General features: G+C 45.9%; 6 protein-coding genes across 6 annotated transcripts; 3 read left to right on the top strand and 3 right to left on the bottom strand.

Moving 5' to 3' along the window:
- Positions 1-3: 3 nt before the first annotated feature.
- On the bottom strand, positions 4-1,851 carry F5B22DRAFT_626161 (uncharacterized protein). Its single transcript, XM_047976223.1, has 6 exons — positions 1,560-1,851; positions 1,372-1,509; positions 998-1,321; positions 866-933; positions 716-798; positions 4-667 (listed from the first exon to the last, which is right to left on the bottom strand). Exons 1-6 carry the CDS (start codon positions 1,707-1,709, stop codon positions 270-272), a joined length of 1,161 nt encoding a protein of 386 aa, XP_047826091.1. The 5' UTR covers positions 1,710-1,851; the 3' UTR covers positions 4-269.
- Positions 1,852-3,364: 1,513 nt separating this feature from the next.
- Positions 3,365-5,127, top strand: F5B22DRAFT_489810 (uncharacterized protein). The gene is made up of 5 exons (XM_047972330.1): positions 3,365-3,784; positions 3,842-3,967; positions 4,019-4,146; positions 4,196-4,280; positions 4,347-5,127. The coding sequence occupies exons 1-5, from the start codon at positions 3,547-3,549 to the stop codon at positions 4,556-4,558; spliced, it is 789 nt and encodes a 262-aa protein (XP_047826090.1). The 5' UTR covers positions 3,365-3,546; the 3' UTR covers positions 4,559-5,127.
- A 4,820-nt stretch (positions 5,128-9,947) lies between these two features.
- On the top strand, positions 9,948-10,627 carry F5B22DRAFT_489711 (uncharacterized protein). Its single transcript, XM_047972329.1, has one exon. The coding sequence runs from the start codon at positions 10,166-10,168 to the stop codon at positions 10,583-10,585; it is 420 nt and encodes a 139-aa protein (XP_047826089.1). The 5' UTR covers positions 9,948-10,165; the 3' UTR covers positions 10,586-10,627.
- Positions 10,628-11,666: 1,039 nt separating this feature from the next.
- Positions 11,667-13,603, top strand: F5B22DRAFT_626149 (aldehyde dehydrogenase). Its single transcript, XM_047976222.1, has 4 exons — positions 11,667-11,825; positions 11,889-11,930; positions 12,001-12,197; positions 12,268-13,603. The coding sequence occupies exons 1-4, from the start codon at positions 11,683-11,685 to the stop codon at positions 13,530-13,532; spliced, it is 1,647 nt and encodes a 548-aa protein (XP_047826088.1). The 5' UTR covers positions 11,667-11,682; the 3' UTR covers positions 13,533-13,603.
- F5B22DRAFT_489708 (uncharacterized protein) lies at positions 13,583-14,716 on the bottom strand. The gene is made up of 2 exons (XM_047972328.1): positions 14,226-14,716; positions 13,583-14,168 (listed from the first exon to the last, which is right to left on the bottom strand). Exons 1-2 carry the CDS (start codon positions 14,476-14,478, stop codon positions 13,633-13,635), a joined length of 789 nt encoding a protein of 262 aa, XP_047826087.1. The 5' UTR covers positions 14,479-14,716; the 3' UTR covers positions 13,583-13,632.
- An 819-nt stretch (positions 14,717-15,535) lies between these two features.
- Positions 15,536-17,847, bottom strand: F5B22DRAFT_626144 (uncharacterized protein). Its single transcript, XM_047976221.1, has 4 exons — positions 17,483-17,847; positions 16,264-17,405; positions 15,976-16,187; positions 15,536-15,918 (listed from the first exon to the last, which is right to left on the bottom strand). Exons 1-4 carry the CDS (start codon positions 17,632-17,634, stop codon positions 15,778-15,780), a joined length of 1,647 nt encoding a protein of 548 aa, XP_047826086.1. The 5' UTR covers positions 17,635-17,847; the 3' UTR covers positions 15,536-15,777.
- Positions 17,848-21,283: the final 3,436 nt, after the last annotated feature.

Raw genomic sequence — 21,283 nt, 5'->3', positions numbered from 1 at the left:
CGACTTTTTTATGACGAAATTAGGTACGTGTAGACACTCATAGCGGCTGTCAGCGATTTGGGGGAACGTGATGTGGGCCAAATGCCTTATTTCTGTTCATATCCAAGTGTGAACTACCACGGAGCTATACAATTGACGTAGATCATTTTCAAGTCTACTGGTGACGGTGACACCCATTCTCTCACAGGAACGACAAAGAGTACCAGACAGTAGAAGAATAGCTAAACTAAAATGTCCCTTGTCCCGCCCGAATCATTTTACCTTACGCTTTAGCCGCTTTCTGCTACGAAATCTCTCGGAAGCTTTTCCGATCTAGTTATATTCGCGTCGTAACTTCTTGTCACTCGAACCTGAGGGGGAGGAGCGATGTTGGCGCTCCGGGCGGGCATCGGATCATGACTAACCTGTCTCCGTATATGATGGGAGAAGCTCGCGCGGAAAGATCCGCTCCTCGCTTTCCCAGATTCCACATCGGAAATGGCAGGATGCTCATCATTCTGTGTGTATGACGATCCCCAGTGTCTGGTGCGTAGCAGGCTTCTGGCCGTGGTAGTAGCCCTCTCCCATGAGATGTCCTTGAGGAGAAAACTCAGGCTGGGTAGACATGCGACGATGACGCCGATACCAAGTTCTATCAGACCCCAGTAAATCACCACCGTGACTCCGACTGGCTATTATCAGCAGTAGAAGGAGCGGGGAAAATATGGCAACATACGAATTTCATCATTAGAGGGTGTGAATCCTATGAAGACTGTGTTTGAGACGATAATCAAGCGAGTCAGAGAGGCAGCGATAGACCTATAAGATGAACCACCACGAATCAGCTCTATACCATATCGAAAGGGGCACGGGATGCTTGTCTTACACTACTCCCAGGAGGAACACCGCCGATATAGCAATCTTCCTGCCTGTGGTGAGGTTCAAGCGCCAGATCTGCATGTGTGTCAATCCAATGCTAGTTATTCGGATGCGGAAGGAGAATGAGGACCAAACTCACTATTGGAACCGGGATGAGAATGATTACTATATCAGCGAAGAAGTCGGTATAGCACAGGGATATGAGCCTGTGCAGCGTATTGGTGCAGATAGTATACAAGTTTTGAGTTGGGCCCCATATGGCGTTAATATGCGTACCACATGCGAAGAGCACCGCAAAGAAAAATGCTATAGCCCATAGTATGATGAGGGTGATTAAGGCCTTGATCAACACAGTCCGCTTGTTCCACTTTTCCACTGAGAACACTCTTAGGTAGAAGAAGAGGAGGCTGGCCTTCGTGCATCCGAGGGCCAAGGGGAACATCAGGTTGAAAGCCCACTCAACCTATATGTGTTGTCAGATCTTGGAGTGTTCAGCGGCAGCGTATATCTCACCTGGCCTGACAGCTCTAGCTGGCGTGTGTGTATCGTATAGGGACTACCAGTGTAGTCCTTGGGGAGTTTGAGCGGATAAGCTACAGCCCCTTGTGACACACCATAGAGAATCGCAATAGCGATTCCAACCGAAAGTAACTGTGGTGAAGGTGAGCTTAGTCAAGTGTTCGAGGTGGTTATCTGCTTACCAGAGCGGGTATCATAAGCCAATCGTCCGCTTTCAGCGGCTGGCTCTGCTTTCTCCGCACCCAGAACCGTAAGCTGACAGCGATTATGTCTGCCACTGACAGAACTACCGCCGCAGCGATGTTGTGGCCCGGTGTCTCGTAGTAGTGCATCTTAGACCAAATATCCTATGATTATTGGCGTCGCAAACAGCAGATTCTCAGTCGCTTTGGACAGCACATAGAGTCCAACCTGCGACATAACCTGTTAAAAGTAGGAAGAAGAGAGGGAGATGGGAAGATGATGAGACCTACGGGAACGGATTGGCGTTCTGGCAAGGCTTCATCATGGTGTTTGGGGTAGCTGCACACGTAGAAGAAGGTGTGATGCGATTGGCGAATCTCTGCAGGTGGCATGGTGCTGCCGGTGCTTCGAAGGATCATTGCATACTACCCTGTTCTCCTATCAAGATTATCGACTCCAGATGTGATCAGTGTCGCTTCTTTCTGACACATCAGCTTCTCCTCGTCTGGAAGACACGACTCCATATGTAACTGTAAATCATGTTGTTAAGATCCTTCTTGAGGATGCTGCTCTGGCCCCTGTGATAGGAGGCCGGCAAATATAGGACGGCATAAAGTAGTATAATCCTTCTCGGGGATGCAGCCGTAACTCTTTCTATATAAGGCTGGCGACACATATAGTATGGCATAAGGTAATATAATCCTTTTCGAGGATTTCGCTGTAACCCCTCTCATAGGAAGCTGGCCACACGTACAGCATGGCACAAAGTAGGTAGCATGTCTGCTACGCTGCCTCCACAGGACATTATGATCGACGGGACGCTATCAACTATAATATAGTTCAAGCGATTCGTAGTTGATATGCATATTACTATAAAACGTAGTACACGGATGGGTTTAACTCAGACCGTTATGAAGACTAAACTAAGCCGAGGCGGGGATCTAGGTATATAAATTATATTCTAAGATTAGAACAATCTGCCTCGAGGGCTTTGGGGTCATTGTGTCAAAATGATTGGTCAATTTGAACCTGATATCATGCCAGGATACCAAGATGAGCGGAGTACAGGTAGGCACCCAGCTTCACCAACTTTCGATTTCACTATTAAGGAGTGTAACCCAGACAATAATATGACCTCCAATTCCGTTCAACGCGGTCTCTGGTCATTGAGTCATCATTTATTCCCCCATTGAAGATCAAGAGACGGATACACTACAGCCTACAACTCAGAGTCGTATTCACTAATAGGGCAAAGCACTCGTGTCCCCTCAGAGAGCTCTTGCTTCATCCTCTACAGCGCCCTGAGCCCAAGGCTTGTCCGCCTGATTCACGTTGCGATCTACGGTCGCATGCTATGTCAGCGGAATGAGAGAATTATCTGGTTCAAGAGATCAAATACGTACCTTCGAGGACGGGAGCGGCGGTTGCCAAGCTCAGCAGGAGTGCAATAATGCAAATCGATAGCTTCTGGACGTACATATCGACAGTTGATGAGGTGAAAAAGGGATCCGATTATGACTCGATTCTCGGTGTTGACTTTGGAGCTGTATGAAGGGATTGTTTGGAATTCTTGAGATCGGGGTTTGAGGGTGAGCCCGTGCCTTTTGTACTGGCCTAAGCATAGGTTAATGCTACCGTCGTTTCCCGACAAGAGTGGGCACGCACCCGACGATCGCAGATAAACTCGTGTATCACAAATTATTCGAACATTGCCACATCGATGATGCCGAACTTGGAGCAGGTGACATTGGACGCACACAGCCTGGTCCCGATATATCATCTCTTGTATTACCCCAGGAGAGAGACTCATTCCAATGAAATAGGTCGCTGACGAGTAAAATTTGGTTCTTAATCCCAGCACATGGCCCAGCCTATTTTTCCCATCTACGTCTCCATGGACAACTCTAGATACGTCCAACCCTTCTCACTTGTCATTCTATACTGCTGAATAACAACCTGCTTGAACCTACCAAGTTTGCTTTCAATATGTTATCCCAAGACGGCGACTCGAAAAAAGGTGAAGAACATCTGCCGTTTATAGGGGCGCACGATGAACTTCAACTGCCACGGCACGGCCAGAGACGTTTTATCCCAAACACCACAGCCTGGGCACGAGTATACATCGCCGTTCTTCACGTGCTGATTGCCACTCTTCTATGGGCTCTCTACCGGCAGGCAAGCATCCCAACTCACTACCCAAAGCCTGAGATTGGGCGTACCTGGTGTAGGTATTTCCCTTCGGTTAACATTAGATACCATAAGGGCTGACAACATGGCTTAGCTCCTGCTCATCATCTCATCGAATACGAGCTCAATGACGAGCACACCAATAATCATACACACTACACCAAGTATTCGGGTCCTCCTTCCGACGATCAAGACAAGGCTTGGGATGAATTAATCAGACGTATGTACTTATTCGTCCCGATGTTGTTGAGTGCCACTGACGCAATAGTAGCTATCTTCTTCAACGTAAGCCTCGAAGAGGTAGTGAAAGCTGAGGAGAGCGTGCCGGATGAGCTTACAGAGCTTGAAGACGGAGGCTACCTGGCCATTCTAGGGGTCTACCATGAGCTTCACTGTCTGGTGAGTATGATATCTAACCCGCGTTCTCCCAGTTGCTGACTCCCTCTAGCGGCAACTACGATTCTGGCTGTACAGGGACAGATACTATCCCAACGTCACTGAGAAAGGGAGCGAATATATACACAACCACCTGGGTAAGTAACATCATGAGCCCGGACGTCAAAGAAGACAACTCATTTTCAGGGGCTAATAAACTAAAGATCACTGTCTGGAGACTCTACGGTTGACCATTCAGTGCCACGCCAATACAGCTCTCTATACATTTCACTGGGCAGATCCGGCAGACATCCAGCCCAGCACCAAGTCGAATTCACGGTCAGTCTGCGCGAAGTGGGAGCCAATTGAAGCTTGGGCCTACTCGAGGCGGGTAGCTATATCTCCGGTATACACGGAAAAGCACCCTATGATCTAATTAGCCGGGAGGGTCTCCGTGGTAGTTAGGGTAGTCTGAGTCAAAGTCTGGAGTTCCGCTGTTTAAGTGTGAAAATTGGAAATGGACATTTCAAGGCACCTAATTGATGCTCATGGAGGTCTCCTAGTTCATTTTCCCGACGCACATTGCACTATCAAGACGCACCGTAACGAAAAGCCCGCAATACACGCGAATGGGCGTTCCATACCAGTCCGTCAGTGGTTCCGGGTGGTTGGGGGCGGAATCACATGCCTGATCCCACTCACGGCTCTATTATGTACCTACATAGTTACATTTCAAACTGGAACCAAGTATTGTCAAATTCTGATTGATCGGCATTCATTGCGAGTCTCACCGAGATCCTTCGGTGTAGAGTTTCATTGAGATCCTTGAGCATAGAGGCGCCGCGGCAACATCCCGTCTAGTAGGTATCGGTCTTGTCCGGTGCCGCTGTCCTCTCAATTTGATTCACGTTGCTAGATACGTACGTCTCATCGATGGAATGCACCATAATTCTCGCCACTGACATGAGCGCCGCTTGAACAGTTGCTAACCTTTACAGAATAGAGTGAGATCTGTCGAGGACCTCTGCGAAAAGTCAGACAGCCTAGTCTCATGGGTGCGACGTCAATATACGCGACGCAACATTGAAGGATTCGAAGGATTTGAAGGATTTGAAGGATTTACCTGGAGCTTATTATATGGGTTTGGGGGCTGGGGTAACATGCCCTGCCTGGAAGGATCTCTCATTGCCGTTGTGATGCCCAGGTCAGCCAATGGGCAGGCCTTAACAATGTCTCCAATGCACCGGTATAGATGCAGGACACTGCCGTCATTCCTTCATGCGGGTAGCAGAAGCTCTACAAGATCTAAGTTATAGTTGGGGTACCGAAGCCTGATGATTGGATATGCTATGGCCGATATTACGGATAATATGGGTGTGAAGAGGCAATGACGGACCCGGCCTACAGCTCACTTCGAGTTGTCTCTACGAAAGTATGTGGCAGATTGTAACTATACGTATATACTTATTCCATTCTCTCAAGACACAGGAATAGTCCTACCGTAATCAGGCCTATGAAATCAATAAACTACTTTTCGAATATGGGGAGGAATTGCTAATACACTCATTCCCTTGTCGAGTATGCAAATGATCCCATGCCGCATCCCCGACTCTACCGAGGGGAGGAAGCGATCTTTCCATAATAAAGATCGCCCCCACGACCCATCCTAGGCGCTCTGCTAGGTAAACTTGTAAGTCCCGTTTACAGTCCCCTCAGAGTCGAGATTAACATTGCTGAGAACATCAACAGTGTCAAGAATGTACGTGCGCGATTGATGTCAGCCCCTGAATAGTAACGTAGTTGTGTTGACCCAGGTGCCGCCGCTCTGTTTGTTTCGAGCGCCAATCTCATTAGTTTCATTATTCGTAGTAGATAATTACCATAGACTTGTTGGTATGGGGGCTTTTGTCGGCTTCTTGTTTAAGATACACCTATAACGGCCGGGCAATTCCAGTTCTATAGTGATGTCCACGGAATACACGAAAGTAGTTCAACACTATCGATCGTCTCAAGGAATGGTTCTAGGTAAATATAATGTCGCACTTGTCATGACGGAGTAGATCGTCTTTTTGGAAGTAGAGACACGACGGAGTTACAGCGATTTCGGGCTTAAAGTTGGGCGAATCGTTATACAATGCGATAAGGACAATAGTAGCAACATGTTGTACCACCTGGTTCAACCATATGATGAAGGATGACTTTTCAAGACGCGAGAGATCAAAGGCGTCAATGAGAAGTTGTTGCGACAACAATGCTTCAATTATGGCAGCTTTCATCGTCTTATAGAGAAAGTAAGGCCCTACTGAAGTCACTTAGATAACCAAAACATATGTAAAATATCCTTCTAAAACAGTCCTCAAGTATGAGACCAACGGCTGCCTGACTAGGAGCTTAACGAAGCTATAATGACGGTATGTCTCGACTAACTACTGTGCAGGACCCGATAGAGAACCTCCTGAGCCAATATTGCTACGATGCCATAGAAAATCGGTTCGTCGAATAGTGCCTGTAGAAGTGGTCACGTATTCCATTCCAGAGACAACAGACTCATTGTCATCAAGAAAGGGAATTCTAAGACTATACCTATTTGTTGAATCAGGCTACTGTGGCCAATCCGCAGCCACGGCGCATCAAGATAGCAGCACTACCACCAATTGTTGGATAGGCGCGAAGGTTACGACTACTTACGGGGGCCACTAGAGTTCTCCGTCATGCTGCTACTATTCTTGGCCCATCTTTCCGATGACCAAGTCTTTGCTCCGGACTTGTATCAAGCAGTTATAAACTCTCTCAGCTCACCTTCTACCTATACCACATGTTACACAACTTACGGCTTCATTACCAGCAGCGCATCCAGCCCCCCAATCCCATCAATAGCCTTCAATGGTCAATGGTGCGACCCAGTTATGGGCTGGTACAATCTAGATAACGAGTACCACGTATACAATTCTCTCCTGAAAGGGTTTCACATGCCTGATGCATGGAGCTTGTTCATGTTGGGCAATCTCAACCCATACACATGCTGTAACAGTGACCCTACCAATCATATCGATCCCAGTGGCAATTTCAGCATCTTCGAACATAAAACCGGGCATAGAGGTTGTCATTATTGGCATGGGCATTGGCGTCCGTAACGCTGTCCGAATTCTGCAGGCCTGTGCGTGATTTGTCGTCGTTGTCGAGGCGACCATTGTTGTTGGCACGACCTCTGATATCGTTGCGGGCGCGGTCTACGACTAGGCGAGTGGCGAATCGCCGACCTAGGAAATTGTTAAGGGAATGTTGCTCAGAGTGACTTGGCAGAGGTATGGCCAGAGGCTTCAGCACTGTTTACGGTACTATAGTTGATTGTAGAGACGCAGGGCTTCGACCTGATTACCGTCGTTTACCTTTTGGTAGTGCAACGGTTATAGAACTACACTCCTATTCCTCGTTCCGTGACAAGCACCTCCACCCGATGTGTTAGCGAGGCTGTCGGCTGGACAGGTTATTGCTCTCCGTCGGCGGAGCTACGCTCGTCGATGCGCATGTGAAACTTTTACGCCCAGCCCTGCCGCAGGCCCCCGGAGGCTCTTCCCATCCTCTTTGACAACAAGCTCAGCCGACCGGGAGATATTGGGCTGCTCGGGGGTATATCCAACCTACTCTTCAATGAATGCAAGAAATGCTCGCCCTGGAAACAAGAATAGAGCCCGTCTTCACGCTGATGGTGTGACGCGGCTACAATTTGAGCGCAAGGTTTGCTCTATTGCAAGTTCTTGAGCAGCACATCAGCCGTTTCAGGTGTACCTTGACGCGCGCAGAGGGAAATACGTGGGACGGCCCGTTTCGTGGAGTGAAGAGCCCAGGCAAAATTGATTTGGTGTTTGTAGGGGCAGACAACCGGGTTTTAGATTGTATCACACATGGATAGCTTCATCGTTATACAGACTTAACGTTCGTACAAGTGAAGTGTTGTAGAGTTCGGACAGCAATACCTGGCATAAGTCCACCGCCTGTCCATGTACACCCCCAACCTTGATATTCCAACTCCGTTTTGCGAGGCAGCGGTCAGAGACGGCAAGGTAAGGTGATTACATGTTTCGTCTCTACTCTAGGAATGACTCACAAGTCAACGAAGAATCATGGGCTGTAGTGTTTCCTAATTAGCGCCCATAGCTGATTTCGGTCGCAATTCGCCTTCACGAGTTTAGGGGAACGGGGCTTCGTGCGGCTTCAACATCCGTACAGCTAAACTACGTAAGATCTATCGCTCAAGGTGGTTGCTGTCTTGATTTTGCTCAAAAGGCTCGCCACGTCATCTATTTCGATTTATTTAGAGCCGCTTATTCCACCTAAAGCCACCAACAATCATCGACGCCTTGGAAGAAATGCATCTCCTTGTTCCCCGGGCTCCTTCGCCAACTGAGCCTTAGCTCAGTGAGTAAACCATAAAGGTCGATCGAAGGTTTACACAGGATGTCGCAATCTATTGTTAGCAGGATTCACAGTTATGGTTCGATCCGCTGCAGCCCTATGCAGCCCTATACTCTGAATAAGAAAAGGGGCCCCGAACTCAATTCCTCTCCGAGCCTGCATCAGTCAACCTAGCCTGTGATACTGCTAGAAATAGGCCTTCGGACTTGGGCAAGCTTTATATTAGCGACTGGCCATAGGCGTGTGGTACCTGGGACACGATGGCGCACACCAACAACAGCATATGCCTACAGTATAATACCTCTCCACGTGAGAGGAAAATGCAAGTTTTGATGTGAGAGGTTTTTGGGTAGGTGGGCAGCAGACCGTTCACTGCCTTGGAAATATCGCTGCATGATCTAGCAGCTGCTGTATAGCGATGCCTGGCAAGATTCATCATCTGAGGATGCTAGTGCTGGGGGGGTAGTTTCTGTTCTAGAGAAGTGTGTTTTCAAGATAAATCTACAGATAAACTTCAGCGGAACAGTTCTTCCGTTTTTCCTGTTGAGAGTAACATCTGGAATCTTATTTACATCCACATGTGTGTATATATAAGTGTGAGAACCACCTTCAAGTGAGAGAACCTCGTGCTAGGTCGCGCCCCAGCCTCTTGCGCGATATGGGACATGACTATACGGTTACTACGTCTAGACTATTTTCCATCCTCGAATACCAAGTCGTATAATATTCAGGGGCTTCTAATCTTGGAATTCTCTTGCGTAGTGGTAGCAGATCTCCCGTGGGCGGCAATTTATCAGCCTCGAAACATCCAAGTCTTGTTATATTCATCAACCTTTGCCCGTATACTTGCCCTTACAGTCTGTTGTACTTGGAGTCCGGACGCGCGTACTGGTTCTGCCTTCTCCGAACCCTATATACATTTGCTAGTGCCGACTGAAGATGCGCCATCACGATTACCTTTCTGCAGAGACCGTACTCCGGTATAGTTTGACGAGATATTTCTATCGGCCAAGGCAGCGATGGCCTCCTTCCTTGGTCGACACCCTCCCCAACGATTCAGCAACTTGTTGGGACCTATACCAAGCGCTCTCCCATCAGCCGTAAACCTAAATTTTCTTTGCACCAGGCGAATAGATAGCAGCTCCCTCTCCCACCTGAGACTTTCCTTTCTTCCCCAACTTCCCCCAAACATCTACCAAAAGTTCCATTTTCTGCTCGCAAGCGCTCCAGACAGCCAGCCAATTATCTACGCCCGCAATATTGCGCTAGATTACGAAAGGATCTTCAACACATTCATCAGCATTCTATCAAACGTAAGTGAGAATACCTTCTGACAATTCTGTGCCTCGTAGCGCCATTAACACCCCTTCCAGGCGAACCGCAGACAGCAAGATCGCAACCGCAATTCTCAGCGGCGATATCAACGCAAGTCAGTCATACTCCAGTAAGTAATCTTCTCTATACTCTTTTTGCCACAATTATACTGCTCCTTCTCCGGGGTTCAAACCAGAGCAGATGCTTGGGGGTCTTTTCGTTACAACCAGTGTTTGTATTGACCACGTGTCCCGAATACTAACATCAAAAAGTTGTCAATACACAAAGCTCGTCCATATTCATTACATTAGACATGGACAGCACACTCATCGCACGTGTGTCTTACGACGAAGACATTACTCGTCACCAAGACGAGTCCCGCCAGCACCCTCACGGGTGCATGTGCACCACATGCAAGGAGACGAGGCAACGGGGCCTTCAGGCTCCAGCCGGACGAACCACTAAGAAGTGGTTCACCAAGAACGTCAAGCTGTGTCCCAACGAGGGATGCGGCGCTATGATTCAGAAGGCCAAGGGTGGAAAGGGGGTACGATGCGAAACTTGCGGGCACGAGTTTTGCTGGACGTGCCTCGAGCCTTGCAACGGGGCCAACCGCGAGCATCACTGCCGTGGTAAGCGTGCCACTCTACGGAAGTGGCTTTCGTATGCGGTGTCTGGCTACGGCCTTTCACCAGGCCTCTGGGATACTTACCACATGTTCCTGGACATGTAATCCCAATACACGCACCACCTACCTCATCCCCTCTCATCGACCTTCACTCACCCTCAGCTACACCCTCCACAACCTCATGAAAGATTCAAACACGAAAACTTTGATCGGATGGGAGTTCCAACGACCACATACACGGCTGAAAGGTCAAAACCCGGAACGCGTCGCCTAAAGTCAAAACGGCAGACCCCAAGGAGAAGACAAGTCGCGCGAAGACACCAATCCCGCGCGCACAGCTTGAATCGAGAACCTTCCCGAAGCTTCGCAGACCACTATCAGCCATCCACAAGGTCAATCACACGAAGCTTCACACAGTCATCAAAAACCCCTCCCACACCACACACACATATACCGTGCCAGCGTCGGTCCAGGAGCCGCACCCATGGGAGATTCGGAAGGAACTCTTCGAGCTACACGAACACCAGCGGAGGAAAAGGAACCCATAGGCCCCAAACCATAACACCATAACACCAGCGGAGGACACGTATGAAAGTATAGCTGTAGCCTTGCCCTAGCTGCAGACAGGACATAAAAGGCTTTCGACCACGACAGCGGCGATTGCTCTGTTGCTTTTTCCCTTGCATGCCCCCTGTCCAAACCTCAATTGGACAGTAAGGAAGGATCTTCAAGGGTTTTTGTACCAGGACAGAGCGGGATTACGGGTTTTGCGCAGATTTTTCCATGTTTGAGGCGGTTCGAAAGTCAAAGTCGCTCAAGTCAATATGCGACGGCCGTTGAGATCTGCTATGCACGGAGGGTGGTTGGGCGGCGTGCATGTTTCGTGTCCTCTGCTATTTATCTATGATTAGGATCGATCTTCACAATATACTTGATTGATTCTTCTTCACCGACTATAATTTGTGTCCAGGTTGTAATATTGTGCTCTGTGATTAAGCGATGTGTAATCAATCTTGTTCTGATGTGAAAATGAGCCGTGAAGCAATCCCGGTATCTAAGTAAGCTTCACGATGCAAGTAAGTGGAATCGCTCGACTCCGATTATCTCCGACGCAGTAAAATGGGTCTTGTTCGTGCGGAGGTGCTACAGTTGAGGGGCGGCGCTTAGATAGCGGAGCAGTCTCGAGAGTGCCATGATAGTAAATGAATAGCAACTCATTTGTGTCGACTACACTTTCTTATCGGCTACTGACTTGGAGAACTCGAAGTTGCATTGGTATAATGGCTGAGGTTACATGTTACCAGATGTGGGTGGCCGGCGAAGAGCGACCAGGCAAGGGTGAGCTGTAAGCTGAATCACGAGAACCAACGTCTTATCTTCTATGCACATACTAAGTCACCACCAATAGCATCCCAATTGAAGATCCCGCTACAGGGGAAATATTTGCGACGTAAGGCTCTTCCATATTTTCAATTAAGTACGATAGACGTAGCTGAGGCCGGCAATTAACATTCTACTAGTTGCCATGCCGCTTCGGAAGAGGATGTCAACGACACTATCACGCTGGCCCAAGCCGTATTCAAATCCGGCGTCTGGTCGCGAGAGTCACGGCACCGTCGCGCCGATGTGCTAGATAAGTCCGCGATGCTTTTAGAAGCTGAGCTGCCGGACTTGATTGCGCTTGAAGTGCGACAGACAGGACGGGCGGTTCGCGAGAGTAGGATAACGCCCTCCTTGATATTATGTTGTGCGAGTGTGTTTCTTTGCTGACCGCCCCCTGTGTGAAGTGAAAGCGCAAGTTCCGTCGCTCGTGCGCTGGCTCAAGTACTACGCCTCCCTCCTGCGCGTCGAAGAGCGGCCCCTACTACCTACAATGGGCAAGCTGCATAACTTCGTCGATCGCGTGCCACTCGGCGTCGTCGTACAGATTACGCCCTTCAATCATCCACTGCTTATCGCCGTCAAGAAAATCGCGCCGGCCCTTGCGGCTGGGAATTCGGTCATTGTGAAGCCGAGTGAATTGACACCACTGACCACGCTCAAGCTTGGCGCGATTCTGAAAGCCGCCGGTCTCCCGGATGGCGTGTTCAACGTTCTTCCAGGATATGGAGCCCTAACTGGTAAAGCTCTTGTGTCGCATCCTCTCGTGCGCAAGGTTGATGTCACCGGCGGCGAAACTGCAGGGCGCGCAATAGGTGCACTAGTCGGCGGAAATCTAGCCCGGTATACGGCCGAGTTGGGCGGCAAGGCGCCTCTCATCGTGTTCAGCAGCGCGAACATCAAGGTCGCCGTGAACGGAATTGCCTTCGGTAGTTTCATAGCAAGCGGGCAGACGTGCATTGCTAGTACTCGCATCATCGTCGACAACAAGATCTTCGATACATTGTTGGAGACTTTGAAAGCCAAGACCGAATCTATAGCCAAACGCATGGGCTCGCCGACGAATCTAGATTCCATGATGGGACCCCTGGTTTCGGCCAAGCAGTTGCAGAATGTGGAAGGACTGGTAGACGAGGCCGTCGGGTCCGGGGCGGCGGAAATCGTGACTGGTGGCAAGCGGTTGACTGGCGTGAGTGGGCTTGACGGGACGGATTTTTCGAGAGGATATTTCTATGAGCCCACTGTTTTAGTGCAGGCTGCTGCTATACCGAGGGAGCAGTTCCGGAGAGCTGCCATTTGGCGCAAGGAAATCTTCGGACCCGTCATCGTGGTGGTTGGATTTGACACCGAGGCAGAAGCGTTGGAACTGGCGAACGACAGCGAGTACGGCCTCGGAGCAGGAATCTGGACCCAAGACATGTCGCAGGCTTTCCGCGTGTCAGAGCAAATTGACGCCGGAATCACCTGGGTGAACACGCATCATCGCAATGACCCCAGTAGTCCTTGGGGTGGAAGCAAGACCTCGAGTGGCCTCGGTGTCGAAAATGGAGTTGAAGCCTATCAGGCGTACACCACGGCTAAGAGTACAATCATCAGTTATGCATCGACGGAAGAGGCGTTGGCATCAGATGATTGGTTCAAGGACAGCCCCGGAGCTGTGAGGTATGGTTAAGAGGTGCATCAGGATGGTCCATCTGCTGGTGAAGCGCGTTGCGATATTAGTTAATTATTGACGTCTAATGCATATTAATAATAGCCTTACATGCTCACTATCACCTACTTGACTGCCCTTCTCTATTCTGCTGAGCCCAGCCGCACCTCACAAGCCAGAAAGCGGCCATGGGCGGCGTGAACAACAGCCCAAGCAACGCCCCCTGGACAAGCTTGAAGATCTGTGGTGCCCACATTGGCGAAAAATACCAGTCGCCGTCCTCATATGCCCCGACCAGCGTAAGCAAGCCAACGGATACGCCAAATATGACTGGGAAGAAAATGACGGCCAGGATAAGACCTCTGATGGCTTGTGACACGAGGAAAATGAGCCAGTGTGTGAAGCTTCTAACCTTTAATGTCTGCTCTTGCCGGTCCAGAAACATGAACCACCGTAGATACTGCCATCTGGGCTCCTTAAGAAAACCAATCGGCTGAACACCACCTTTTCTCAAGTCGAAGTTCACAAGTAAGCTCTGTATAACCCAAGTTGTGAGAAATTGAATGAAGATAGTGACGGCGGTATCGCCGGCAAGAGTGTTGGGGAACTGGAATAGCCGAATAGGGCTTGTAAGGGTGTCTTTATCATGGTACAACGCTAAGCGGAAGTAAGTACATATCTGAGTATCTAGCAGCTGGGCCGAGGGGGGCATACCATAAGCTATAGCGAAATTTATGCCTCCAGCTACGATGGCGGCCCCTACTCCGTTGACGCCGAAGATATAGAAGATCTGATGACGGGAAAGGCGGTCGCTCGGTGGGCGGAGTTTCGGGCTGTGGCCGTCTTTAGGCTCGGGGCTCGCGCTCCCGCCACCACTCCTGTCGTCGGCTTGGGCAATTTCAACGTCGACCACAGCGTTGCCCGGTACGCTTTTGGATCCGAATATGGGGTTCATAGCCCAGGGCATGATAACAATACAAGGTTCCAACAGGGGTCGTAGAGTACGAGAACACTTAAGAATTCATGGCTGTAGTCTAGAGGGAACGGGAGAGATAAGAAGTCTGTCGGATGGGCCGGAGAGGCAAACCTATCACATGAGCAAATGGTGGAGGACAATTGCGCGTGAGAATTCGTCCATGCTCTGCTGAGAATCAACCTGGGAACATTTCAATTACAGTGCAAAGAGTTTGACCTTCTCGTTTTCGTATTTATTTCTAAGGTCGTGTGACGCATGTGTAGGTAGGTATTCTGCTAAGAAGGAAGGAAAGGTCCAATCGAGGGTCAGGAAGAGCCAGGCAAAGAAATACCTGCCTACCTTTATGATCTAGCTAATCACTTACCTAACCCGCCGACCGGTATGCTATGTATACTTAGACTTAAAGCCCCTGACAATTCGAGCATGCAATTCCATTAATGCCATCTTGAAAGCGTAGGTGCCGATTCGCTACCGGCAGAGCTGTTGTACGATGTAACAAGGCCAATATGCCATGTACGGGCTGCTAACTGAGAATGTCCAAGGGTAATTCGCGAGCGGGCCTGTCATGAGATTTGTCAGGGGTCTCCCGGTATTGCACCCGGAGAAGATTAAACGTGATTGGACAACAGAGTGACTCGAGTAGCGACTCATAGAGGCGTAGGATCGTCATCTTTGTGATCTCTTCGGCTTTTATTCTTGTCGTTGACCGACCTACTTACTGCCTTTGTTCGTTTGAGAGAGAGAGAGAGAGAGAGAGAGAGAGAGTTTTTGTCCTCGTCGTTGACTTGTCTACAGCGCTGGAAGTCGGTATTAAAGTACAAGCGTAGTGTATCTAGCGAAGTGTCTACAGCACACTAAGGACCCGTATGCAGGGTCCTTACTGGATCCTTACAGGGGATTAGACAGTGGAGGCGTGTCAAATTTGAAATTTCATCGTCGAAAGGGGAAGCTTGGTAAATAAGAATCCTTTAGATAAATGAGAGGTGCTTAATGAGATACCTTTAGCTCTCATAATGCACTAAGCGAGACTCGAGCATATCGGGTATTGGCATAGCTGACGGGACCGATGACTTGGGCACGTGTACAAGACAATCTCAATTCTATATCTATCTTGGATCTGAGTACGCATGCTGAACGGCCTGATCTGACAATCAGTTCAAGCGCTGAATATTCATCTCTCCCGGACCTTCTTGGTCAGGTATTCACCTCACGATCCTTGGGCCCAGACAGTCATTCATTTCCGTATCACACGTCTGTGACACTGTAATATCGCGTGGGCGACAATAATTTTCAGCTTCCGTTCACCGGTTGTTCATCTTCCTCTGGCAATAGAGGTTCTGTTTCTGATTCTTTACGATCCGCAATCATCTCACTACCGGATGGCGGAAATCTTGAAAAGAATAATATTATGACCCCGACAAACGCAACAGCCTGCGGAATCTTGTCAGTAGAAAGCCAGTGAGTGGATAGAGAAGTCGCAAAACGTACGGCATTGCAGTAAAAGGTCAGATATGGCTTCCCTATGTCGGCGAACGACGAGAACACGAATCCAAACAATCCCATCGTCGTGAGCGTCGCCGAGTATTCTACCAGAGTCATTGCCTGTAGCGCATCGGCCTTGCGGTTTGGCGGCACCATTTCTGTGAGCACACCTTTCGCCGCAGGTGCTGATCCCGACGCAAGTGGAAGCAAGGAACCAACTAGAATCGTGTTAGTGACGATACGGGCGGGTGGTTCACGGTAGCTAGCCCGGAGACTAGCTAGAAAAGTTCATACCGAGGTACATGTGCCAGCCTTGTGTAGCTAAGGTAGAGGACGCTGTGATTATTCCATCTATGAAAAGGCTCCCTCTCAAGAAAAACAGGTCAAACTCAGCTCCCTGTGTTACTGCAACAGGCGTCGGCGGCTTTGCTGGCTCCTCCTGGTCTGCTACAACAGCCGGCAAGGGATCAATATCGCGAGCGTGGGTTGGTAGAGGCGATTCCTCTGCCACATCAGGCAACGGTGCTTCTGATTTCGTAAACATCCGCCGCCCAAACGAGATGATCTGAGGGAACACAAACATAAGGAATATCCCTCGCACCAAGCAGTTCACCGACATGAGTAAGCTGTTGTTCGTCGACGTGAAATCAAACGCGACCATCGAGTACATCTGTATCAATGTCGGTGCAAACCCCGTCGCAAGCACCCCGGTGAAGATTCCCAGTGCTAGGAAGGAGATTCCGAAATGTTTCTTAGCACGTCCATCTCTCAATCTCATATTCTGAGCCCCTAAGACTTTCAAAGGAGCTAAGAAACCCAGCGGTCCCTTTGCCTTATCTTTATTCTCGTCAGAGGAGAGAGTTTTGGGGTCGATATAGGGCACAAATGATAGGACGAATGTAGTGCACACCAGGAAGGATACAGCGGCAACTTCAAAAGGTGTTGCAATGCCAAATTTCTCAGCCAAGACACCACCCACGATAAGCCCTAGAGAGACGCCCATCATTAGGGTACCCTGGAGTCTTCCGAACATGGCAGTTCGCCCGGCGGGTTCGGTGATCTCAGCAACTATCGTGTTCAGAATCAGGATGTAGCCGGCAGGACCTCCCCAAACTCCCGTTAGCTGACTGAGCTGCATAATGATGATTCCAGTGCGCGCGCCGATGAACAATGCTGAAGCTTGTATAGCGACGCGAATTGCGGGGAAGAAAGTCTGAATCGCCAGTGCCTTTTTGGGGCCGTACTTCCTCATCTCCCAACCAGCGACGAATAAATTGGTAATCCCACAGAGGACCGTGGCACAGCCCATGATAGCAACCTGCTGAGAAGCGCTGGCCGTGATCTCATTGCGCGCACAGCGGTCGCCAGTTCCTTCGTATGGTGGGTGATGCTTATAGTACTCCTCACATGACATGACATAGAAAGTGTAAAGCAGGCTGCCGAAGCATTAGAAACGAGTGCCAATTGACCGTAAGAAAAGTAAACAAAATAACTTCGACTACGGGAAACTCACGGTGTCTGAGTGTAGCTGAAGGAGAGGGAGATGATAAACCCAGCGAGCAGGATCAGAGTCGTCGGCGCGATGAACGAACTCTTCGACTTGGGCTTCGTCGCATCGTATTCCTGGTCCCTCAGAAGGGGGGTCGTCTCGCCGTTAGAAGCCATCGCGTCGCCGTACCCAATTCACGAATATCCTTCGTCCCAAGAAACGATGAGAAGGCAGAAAGTCAAGAGAGCCTCACGACTCTGAAAAAAACTAATACCTTCGCCTCAAGTCCGCCCGAGACGGCTCTCTTTTTCCCCAGTTACGAGTCGAACCCTAGCATTTGCATCTGCACCCAATCCACCCAACCTACTTACTATGCCTGTTGTGGCAGGTGGACTGGGGGGTTCATTGGTGGGTTCTCACTTCTGCTTATCAATCTCACGCAACCCAGCTGAGCGCTATCCGATGCTTTGGATTGGCTCATGCAGCCGCCCTGGTGAAGCAGCTGTACTATTAGAGGATGAGTCAACACGCGCTGTCAACGACGAAGAGTCATCAAGCCGACTTATGCTGATGCCGTCACTCGATGGCTGAGACGTCCAGCGCCGACTACCATGGATATCTATCATACTCTGTCCTTGGCATCTTCAATATCTCCAGTTGACTCAGATCCAGTCCCTGTGTGGACTGTTCATTGCACCATGCTGAGTCCGCAAATGAATTCTGTAACTTTAAGAAGATATCAAGGATCAATTAATTATCTTGGAGTCGCGTCTTCGAGATTCACATAAACTATACAGTTGAGCTCATGCCTGCAAATTATTTACAAACTCACCATGATGACAGCCAAGCATCGATTGCATCGAATACAAATGCTTACCGCCCTTCTGATCCTATCCCAGATGCTGAATATTCTATCTGTTTATACGGCGCGTTCGACAGGACTCGGACCATGGATGTTGAATTACCTCGCCTATAAAAATGCGCTCGTCTGGGTCGTTCCACAACATTTTGTGAAGTAGAATAGCCAGCCTATTGACCTCTTGAGGTTGAAGACGGTTTGAAATCTTCTGCGTACCGTCGTATTGTTTAACACATATCACCCGGTCGCGGACATGATGCTCTGTGAAGAAAGATCTCATATTTTTTTACTTTTCAGCTTGATTAGATTTCTCTATCTTCTGCCAACGGTCTCTTTCCTTGGCCTTTGGTGTTGCGGTATTCCGCCCACGTATCAGCGTTTAGTTCCTAGTTTCCAGGGACCTGGTCGGCGGCTTGTTCCGAAGCATCCGCTGGGACCCACGTGCCGGTCATGGCGGTATCCTGTTCCTGGCCCATTCTGGATTGTCTGTGTCTTGGTACCATCGCCGCTCCCTGTTTAAGTCTTCGTGGGGGAGAGATGTAAACCCCGTAGCCTTTTCCCGAGAGTTTTGGAACCTTTTCAAACACGACACGGGAATTTGGAGATCCCAACTGGTAATTGGGTTGAGACATCAAGGAGTACCCGCTGGTAGTTTGTGTTCGATCACTCTCAACACCTTAAGGCACACATATGGTAACATTAATAATGTCATAGCGAAGATGCCTGGGTCCGCACACACCTAAATAATCTAGGGTGCTTCTACAAAAAGCAATGTAAACGAGACACGGGGAGTATAAGAAGCCACGCGACTTCTAGAAGGACGAGGTTGGATCTGCAGTAGGTCCCACATTGGATCTGCAGTATATAGGTGCTTATAGCTGCAATAGCCTATAGCATGCCATTAGCGCCGTTTTTTCTATACTATTTATACCTTTCCACACTTACCCCTTTTGCTAACTATTAACCTTTAATAACTTTTATAATCCTTTAATTTTATTACTTCTATAACTTTTTATTACCTTTAATACCTTACGTATACCTTTTTATTAATTATTATAAGTTTTTTATTAATTATATTATTTAATATAAGTTTTATAGATTTTTTAGCTTTAAAAACTATCCTAAACCTATTTAAAAGTGGTATAAAAGGTAATCCTTTATTTATAATAATTAATAACCTTTAATTATTACTTTATAACTATATAACTATTTATAGCTATAGCTTTATTTAATTTAATGTTTTAAATTATAAGGATAATATATTATATTATTATATAATTTAATAGAACTATTTAGGAACTTTTAAAATTAAGGCTATCGTTAATAAAAAGGTAATATTTTTAAAAAAGGTTAATTACCTTTAATAGGGAACCTTAATCTTATTTTAAATTAACCCTTTTTATTAAATATTTTAACTTTATTAAATAAATAATATTTATAGCTCCTTTATAAATAATTTTATTTATAGTAATCCCTTTAATTACTTTTTAAATAAAGAATAAAAATCTTTTATTTATAACCTTTATAATAATAATATTAAAGTTAGTTAAAGATTATATATATTTAAATCTACCTATTTAAATATTATTATTATATATAAAGATATATTTAATATCTTTTAGGATTAACGTTAATTTTAATTTAATAAGTTTACTTTAATTAAAGCTTTTATTAATAGGGTTTTTAATTATAAAAATAAAGGTATATTAACTTTTTATATTAATAAAATCCTTTTTAATAAAACTTTTTACTTTAGCTTTTATTTTTAAACTTATAAACCTATAATTAAATATTAATAATAATAGTTATAAATCTTTAATATTAATTATATATATTATATTAATTAATTTAACCTTCCTTTAATTATTATTAATAGTATTACTTATAATAGTTAAATAATATTTTTAACTTTTACCTTATTTATTATAAAAAATAAAAATAGCTTTAATTTTTTTATTATAAGCTTTATTAACCTTTTTTAAAATTTAACTATTAAAAATTACTCTTTTTTCCTAATAGTTATTTTTATTAATTATTAAAAAGCATTTAAATTTATATTTATTAACTATTTATTAAACGTTTAATAATAAATTTATATTTTTTATATTATTAAAAATATTATTATAAAAATATAAAGGAAATAGGTTAATTTAGGAATTATTTTAAATAAAAAAGAGGTAATTAATATAATTATTTAAAATAAAACTATTTTTTAATTAAATTATAATTATATAAAGCCTTTAAGTTTTAAATTTTTCCTAATAATTATACTTTATATTTATATTAACCTTTTTTTTTATTAAGCTTATATAATTTATTCTTATATTAAAGTTAAATTTAATAAAGTTTAATTATATATAATAATTAAATTTAGTTATAATTAATGTGACGAACGTTACATACGGCTAGACTGGACCTAACCTGTGAATATAAGCTAAGGTAGTGAGCCAGATTGACGGCTTATTATCCTGTATCCTTTTAACCTAAGGACCGTGGCGCAGTTGGTTAGCTTACAGCTACGTACGTTATAATTAATAGGCTTATATTTAATATATTTAATAGGTTTATATTTTAAAGAAAAGGGAATAAGTTAACTATTATACTTTATAATATTAAAATTATAATATATAAATTATATTATTTATAAAATCTATTTATAATATTATAAAGTTTTTACTTTATTTAAAAGTTAAAATTAACTTAATTATATTAAATAATACCTTTAAAAAGTTTATAATAGTTTAATATAAAAATATTTATATTATACTTTTATAGGAATATATAAAACTTTATTAAAAAATAATAGGTTATATTTAAATAAATAATATTATTATTATATATAGTTAAAAAATGTTTATTTTATTATAAATTAAATATTAAAAGGTTTAATATTATATTATATAATTAAAATACTTTCCTTTTTTTTCATTATTACTTTATAATTATATTATTAAAAGGTAATATAA

This window comes from Xylaria bambusicola (assembly GCF_022495145.1).
Source record: "Xylaria bambusicola strain CBS 139988 unplaced genomic scaffold F5B22scaffold_66, whole genome shotgun sequence".
In the NCBI taxonomy this organism is placed as follows: domain Eukaryota; kingdom Fungi; phylum Ascomycota; class Sordariomycetes; order Xylariales; family Xylariaceae; genus Xylaria; species Xylaria bambusicola.
Note: the sequence above shows the minus strand (reverse complement) of the source record. Positions and strands in the feature narration are given on the sequence as shown.